The sequence below is a fragment of the Mangifera indica genome, chromosome 4, assembly GCF_011075055.1.
Source record: "Mangifera indica cultivar Alphonso chromosome 4, CATAS_Mindica_2.1, whole genome shotgun sequence".
NCBI lineage: Eukaryota > Viridiplantae > Streptophyta > Magnoliopsida > Sapindales > Anacardiaceae > Mangifera > Mangifera indica.
Genome location: NC_058140.1, coordinates 203,573 through 211,082, shown reverse-complemented (window position 1 = coordinate 211,082; position 7,510 = coordinate 203,573). Strand labels below are relative to the sequence as shown.

Below are 7,510 nucleotides of genomic sequence, written 5' to 3'. Positions count from 1 at the left end.
TTGTTTTGTTTACTTTGATCAACACTAATGAGAAAAGGAAATGAGATGACAATTTTCCTTTTTAGTATATAAGAAAACTCTTTGAGACACTCTTAATACATATGGATGGATTTGATTTGATCCTCAAAGTCAATCTGAACTCGAATCAAATTTATAATACTTAGTTCAAGTTCAAACTCATATAAGTTGATGTATAATAAAATTAAAGGATTGTTAATTAACCAAGTGATTAATATCATTAGAATAATAAGCAATATTACTATTGAGACAGACAATATTATCAGATAACTAAATTAGCAGATCTTAGATTAGAGATAAAGATATAACTGGAGATCATTTTGTTTCACCCTTAATAATATAACTACATAATTTAATTTCATGTTCTTAGGGGCTTTAATTGTTTGGAGTCCTTGGAAACCTTTGGGCCAGACTGTACTATAGGAAAACTTAAATTTGGGCTACGCCCATCTATCCAGAAGGCTAATTTGTGATGAAGCTGCATCACCATTTTCTCTGCCAATGCCATCGTTTGTGTTGTTTGCTGATCAAGGGATGAGAGTTAACATGGAATGTGATGATTTTATTTTATACATTCAAAGAAACACATAGCATAAATGAGAGCTCAGAGTTGAAGAAAGATAAAAGAATGAGTAGATATCCTGATAATCTTAGTAGTTTTGTCAATCCCTTTAAGGTTTTCGGGTTTTGTCGATCATTTGATAAAATGATAATTTCTTATCTTTTAAATTTGAGAAATCTATTTTTTCTGTAAATTATTAATTTGACATTTTTAATGAAATGACAAAAGTAATACCAAACTTAATATAAACATTAATTATCAATTTATACTAATTTTTATCAAAATTATAAAAATACTCTAAACTAATTTTAAATATAAATTATAATTACTAGTTCTAGCCCTTGCTACAATTAAACTCCTTCCTTATTTAAGAGCTTGTGATGAGAAAGTTTCCTTTTTATTTAATAAGCTACAGATACTTGTTACCAACTTTAATTTCATAAATCTTTTATTTTTTAAATATTTCTTACCTTTTATCTTTTCAAGTGTCAATATTACATTGGTTAAATTTAAAAAAAATTAATCACATTTTAAATTAACACTAATACCTTTTTTTTTAAGGATTAATAAGGATGCACCTTCTTACTATTAAAAACTAACATTAAAATCCCACTATTATAAGGTTACACACTTCCATCCACTGCCAAATGCACTTAAACTGGGTTTGGTTATCTATTTTTAAGGCCAAATGACTATTTCCCACCCAAGGTTTAATACAAACCCAACTTTCTACTTACTAATTATCGAAAATTCAAATACTTATTTGTCTAATAAATTTTGTTATTGTTGTCAGAGGTAAAACTGTTATTTATTAAAATATTTTAAAAAAAAAACTAAAAATTTATCATATTCCCCCTTTATCATATTCCCCCTTTTCAAAATTTAAAAATCTAATAAATTTCCTTTCATCCAAAGTTTGAAAAATCAACATTTTCCCTTAGAGTTTTTTCAACCACTATTGCCAGCGGCGTTCTCCCTCTTTCTCGGCTTTTCTCCCAGTCCTGCACTATTTACAACCATCATCGCCCAACGAAATCAGCCGACGAAGACATTTCTTCATCTCCACTAAGATAGACACATTTATATATCTTAGCCTCGAGAGATATCGGTTCATAAAAAGATTGAATTGCATGTAATTGTAATATCGTAAGAGCTTAAGAGATGTCCACGAACATTCTATCGTCCCGATGGCCATGATACTTTGCTAGATGTTAATCTTAGTCTGTGTTCATATTTGACTTGAATTTGGACACTACCAATTTGATAGAGAGTGTATGGGTCATACGCATAAAGAAGTTGAATTAAACTGAGAGGTGAGGATTGTTTGTTGACAATCCTGGTATTTAGAGTCGAAGAGAGATAGCGAATGAATTGGGTTTGTTATTTAGGGTTGAAAGGATACAGTTGACCACACTTGGATTAAGTGCATAGCCATGCACCTAATAGTGCCAACCGTGCACTTGGTGTGATGGTTTTGGCCATGCAAATGCATGATGTTAGTTGACACTGTGATGGAAAAGCCATGCCAGCCAGCACACACATGTGATGTTGGCTGTGCAAATTCTTTGGTGGAATGCCAATTGTGCATTGTACATGCTAGTCGTGCATGTGTGTTGAAGGGAGTCGTGCTTGGTTGAAATTCCAATCATGCTCGGACACCTGCACATATAAATATAAAACATGAGTTTGAAATATGTAATACATAGAACACATAAAACCCTCACCATCATTCTTGTGCTCTCTTCTTCTACCATGAACAATGTTTCCAATCAAGAGCCCTAATAGTCTCTTTGCCTAGATTTCTTCTTTCTTTGTTCGTATTCCGCATGGATACCAAGACGTCGCTTCGTGAGAGTTGGATTAACTTACTGTCTCAAACCATGTGAAGTTTGAAGAATCCATCAACGCAAGTATTAATTCTAAAACACCCTATGAGTGTTTTGCATGTTTTGTGATTATCATTGTTAAAACGATTATCCTAGTTAGGGTTTTCAAGATTGTTGTTCTTATAATTTTTAAATTTCATTGCATTGCTGATTATCAACACCCTAAAAACCCTACATATTTGTCGTATAGGTACATGTTAAAAAAAGATTTTTGGGACAAATGATTGTAAAGTAACAAAAATTTACATTTTTTCTGCTATAATTCAATTGAATTACTTGTCTTTTTGCTAACTTTTTATCTCAAAATCCTTTTTTAAGATGTGCCTTTAATCATAAGTTGATCTAATCCCTTGTTTATTATCTGAAAAATGAAGTTGACTTTAAAAGGTTCTTAGTACCTCAATGTGACAATTGGTCCTGTAGTGGTATGAGAGGAATTCAATGGGGCAGGAGATTTTCTGTAAAAGCTGGATGCCAAAACCAGGTGTTTGGATTAAAGGAGCTCTGTTTTTTTGCTATGGTTATGGTGATACATGCACTTTCTTCTTTGAAGGTTTGCTGATTCATGAAGTAGAACAATAACTTAACTTGTATTATATGTTTATTCTTGTAATTAAGCCATAATGTTAATGCTATTTGGTATTTCAGGCATTGAAAGGTACATTGCTGCAGCGGGATATGTTATTTATGCTTTGGACCATCCTGGGTTTGGCTTTTCCGAAGGATTGCATGGTTATATACCAAGCTTTGATGCATTAGTGGACCATGTTATTGAAATTTATACAAAAATCAAAGGTTTGATATCAGTGAATCTTGCCTTATTCATAATGTTGATTATCAGGATCGATTAATTTGAGAAGCAATATTTGCTGATTTTTCTTTTGTTTCATGATTGGCAGGACGACCTGAAGTGAGAAGGTTACCTCACTTTATGTTGGGACAGTCCATGGGTGGAGCTATTACCATCAACTAAAGGAACCGCAAGAGTGGGATGGATTAATTCTTGTAGCTCCAATGTGTAAAGTAAGCCCACAGTTGTCCTTTATGACAGATAATTCTTTGAATTTTTTTTATTTTCTTAACTGAATGCAAGGTTCACAGCCTTGGTTTGTTCAAAGACTCGTTCTGGTGAGATAGAAAGTTTGATATTAAAGTTGAACCGAGTAGATTGATTGCACAAACAGATGACATTCAGTCTGAAGGAGCCTGGAAAAAAAAAGGGAAATAGGTTGCAGGTTCTGCATTATATATTTCCTAATCAATGCTGGGGAGCATGCGGTCAAATAAGCATAAGCAGGGGCCTTTCTTTGAGCAGTTTGTACGTGGGAATTTGACATTGCATAAATTGATTTCGTCTTGAGAGAATTAGAGAAAAAAACTCTCTCTACAAGGCTAGACCTTTGCATGAACAAACTCATACAAGTTTGTTAGCCTGACGATTGATAACAATCATGCAAACTATAGTTCAACAATGTGAAGACGGTAGGGACATTAGTATACTTAAGTTCAGGTAGTATATATTATTACCATTCTTTCCTTCTACGCTTTCTGTTGCTTGCTCAGATTCACATATATCAGAGGAAGTTGCAAGATTAGATGTTGTATCCAAATTAATATACTCTGTTATTTAACCAATGACAAGTTTGCTAACTTAAAGTTTCCGGCAAGGTTGCAGAAGATGTGGTTCCTCCACCAGCAATTTTGAAGGGACTCACTCTTTTGTCAACAGTTATGCCAAAAGCACAGGTCGAACCAGAGCTAGATCTATCTGAGTTGTACCATCAGAAACCTCAGAAAAAGAAAACTGGCATGTTCTTCATTCACTCGGTCAATATGAATGTCGTTTTACAGTTATATAATTGGAAAATATGGTGGTTTTAGCTTCAATATCTCAGATGAACATTCAAATGAATTGCATACATATGTTTCAAGTCTAAAGAAGCTTTCCACTACAACAAAAGCACTTTATTTAAAAAGGTCAAGATTTAACTACTGAATTTCTCACTTGTGACTGACACAACCCAAATCTTATTCTTCTCCTTTTCTTCTTTTCAGTGTAATCTTCAGAATCTTTCATAAACCATGTTTGTTTGGTCTTTCTGTCTTAGGCTGTCTACAATGTGATTTGTTGCAGTGACCGAACACGATTAAAAACTGGTGTTGAACTTCTAACAACTAAGGAAATTGAGAAGCGATTGGACGAGGTTAGTTTTGTATCCTCCTATCCATGTGCCCATATTGCATAAGAGTTGGAAATCAATTTAGATGTCTTGCATGTGTCATCTCCATTACTGATTCTTCATGGATTAGCTGATAGAGTGACGGATCCTTCAGTGAGCCAGTTTCTTTATGAGAAAGCTTCTAGCATGGACAAAACTCTAAAGCTCTATGAAGAAGGTTATCATTGCATTCTAGAAGGAGCGCCTGATGACAGAATATATAGAGTCCTTGGCGATATTATTTCATGGCTTGATGCCCGGTGCTAAGCTCATTCAAAAATTTTCCAGGTAGAAGATTAGTAGTTCTTCCATAGCCTCGCCATCAGTCATTGCTTCTCATCTCAAGTCTCAGTTGTCCAATTTGTATGTAATCATTTGTGTTTGTGTCGTTAGATGATCAAGTGATGAGAGTTAATATGGTGAATGTGATGATTATATACATTAAAGAAATACATAGCATAAATGAGAGCTCAGAATTGAAAGAATGAAAAAAAAAAGGATCTCATTACGATAAAATTTTGGTTTGGCTCAATGTTGCTAAATTTACATGATAATAATGTGACTTCGAAGTCTGATATTGCCTCTTCTGCGTCAAGTTCCTACCGTAAGTAATTGAACATCTGGTACATATCCAGATGATCTTAGCAGTTTCGTCAATCCCTTCAAGGTTCTATATATTTCCTCAGTTCGAGGATGTCTCTCATCTAAGGAATAGAACTCAACGACAGCTTCATTGACCTCAATCAAGCTACATCCAGGTAATTTTTTAAAGCCGGTATCTCTCATTGCAACTTTTAGTCGTGCAACATCTTTCCATCTCCCCAGGTCCCTGTATATGTTTGAAAGCACAACGAAGTTTGCAGGATTCTTTGGTTCAAGTTCTTTGAGTCTATTCAGTGCCAGTTCAGCCAATTCAACATTTTTATATACCTTACATGAACCAAGTAAATTAGCCCAAATAACAGCATCTGCTTGTATAGGCATCTTCCTAATAAAATCAACAGCCTCTGCTAAACGACCAGCACGCGACAGCAGATCAACCATGCAACCATAATGCTCAATTTGAGGCACAATTGAATAATCAGCAACCATAGAATTGAAATATGACATTCCATCTTCAACCAAGCCCATATGCGTACAAGCACACAGAATACCTATGAAAGTGATTCCGTCAGGTGCTTCTGCAGCATTCTTCATTTGAGAAAACAAATTTAAGGCTTCAGCTCCACGTCCATGCATTGCTAAACCACCAATTATGGTGTTCCAACTGATCAAATCCTTTTTATTCATGCCTTTAAAGACATTAACTGCATTTTCTATAACCCCACATTTTGCATACATGTCAATCAAAGCATTCCTGACATAGACATTTCCATTATAACCATTACTCTCTGCATACAGATGCACCCACTTACCCAAATCGAGTGCTCCTAATCTTGCACACGCAGACAACACAGTCACAAGTGTAGCATCATTAGGAAACACATTGCGCTCAACCAACATTCTTTTGAAAGCATCTAAAACTTCCAAGAAACGTCCATTGTGTGCATACCCTCCAATCAATGAATTCCAAGAAAACACATTCTTTTCAGGCATCTTTTCAAACAACCTCCTGCATTCCTCAACATTCCGATTATTAGCATAACCGCTAAGCACTGTGTTCCAAGACATGACATCCTTCTTTGGCATAAGATCAAAGAGCTTTCTTGCCTCCACCATATCCCCCAATTCAATATACCCCGAAAGCATAGTGTTCCACAAAACAACATCCCTCTCAGGCGCCAAATCAAAAAAGCATCTTGCAGAAGCAATATCACCACAAGAAATGTACCCATTAATCATCGAAGTCCACGCAACTACATTCCTCTCGACCATCTCTCCAAACACCTTATAAGCCGCTTTTATCACATTCCCACCTGAATATAACTCAATCAAAGTAGTCCCAACATAATGATTCGCTCCAAAACCATTCTTGATCACAAAACAATGCACTTCTTCACCTTCTCTCAACGCATCAATCTTCGAACAAGACTTCAAAACAACAGGAAACGTGAAGGAATTCGGCAAAACATCCATCTTCTTCATCAGACTAAACAGAACTACAACTTCCTTATGAAGCTCATTCATTGCATAACCTCTAAACATAGCGTTCCATGAAGCAATGTTTGCTTCAGGAATTTTATCAAACACCTTGCGTCCATAGACCATCTGCTTCAACTGAGCACACGCTGAAATAATTCTCGGAGTTATAAAGTCGTTGTGTTCTAACCCATGAATGATTATCTGGGTTTGTATTTGATGGAGCTGCTTTGAGGTCTTACATAACTGCAAGAGAGAAATGAGCTTTTCTTCAACAAGCCTCTGAGGGGGTTTTGCGCAAAAAGTTGCAGAAACTTTCGCAATTTTGGAAAATTTCAATTCAATGTGAGAGAACCATCTCTTTTTTAATTTCAATTTCTAGTTGTTTTTGTATTTGCCCACCAACCAAATTACAAAGCTCAATTGCAGCAAGCAACATAAAATAACATGAAACAAAAAGAGACAACAAAGTTTCCAGGAACCGATCGTTTAAGTTGACAGGCTAAATTACGATGGTCCACTTTAACTTTGATGAAATGACAAGATCGTCGTTTAGGTTTGAAAATCTAATTTAGAGCCCAATTTCCCATTTATTCATCCATTCTATCAGTGTAAATTGCCTGGACTCATTAAAATTACTAATTTATTTTTTTAATAAAATTATAAACTTAATACATACAAATATTAATTATTAATCTACTTATATTTTATTAAAATAATAAAAAATTTTAAATAAATATTAATTA

General features: G+C 34.7%; 1 protein-coding gene and 1 pseudogene across 1 annotated transcript; one reads left to right on the top strand and one right to left on the bottom strand.

Moving 5' to 3' along the window:
• The first annotated feature begins 1,946 nt into the window (after positions 1 to 1,946).
• LOC123213577 lies at positions 1,947 to 5,065 on the top strand (annotated as a pseudogene).
• Positions 5,066 to 5,161: 96 nt separating this feature from the next.
• Positions 5,162 to 7,221, bottom strand: LOC123214024 (pentatricopeptide repeat-containing protein At1g08070, chloroplastic-like). Its single transcript, XM_044633709.1, has one exon. The coding sequence runs from the start codon at positions 6,891 to 6,893 to the stop codon at positions 5,277 to 5,279; it is 1,617 nt and encodes a 538-aa protein (XP_044489644.1). The 5' UTR covers positions 6,894 to 7,221; the 3' UTR covers positions 5,162 to 5,276.
• Positions 7,222 to 7,510: the final 289 nt, after the last annotated feature.

Excerpts from the sequence above, each read along its gene's own strand:
- LOC123214024 (XM_044633709.1), bottom strand. The coding sequence starts at position 6,893 with ATGGTCTATGGACGCAAGGTGTTTGATAAAATTCCTGAAGCAAACATT.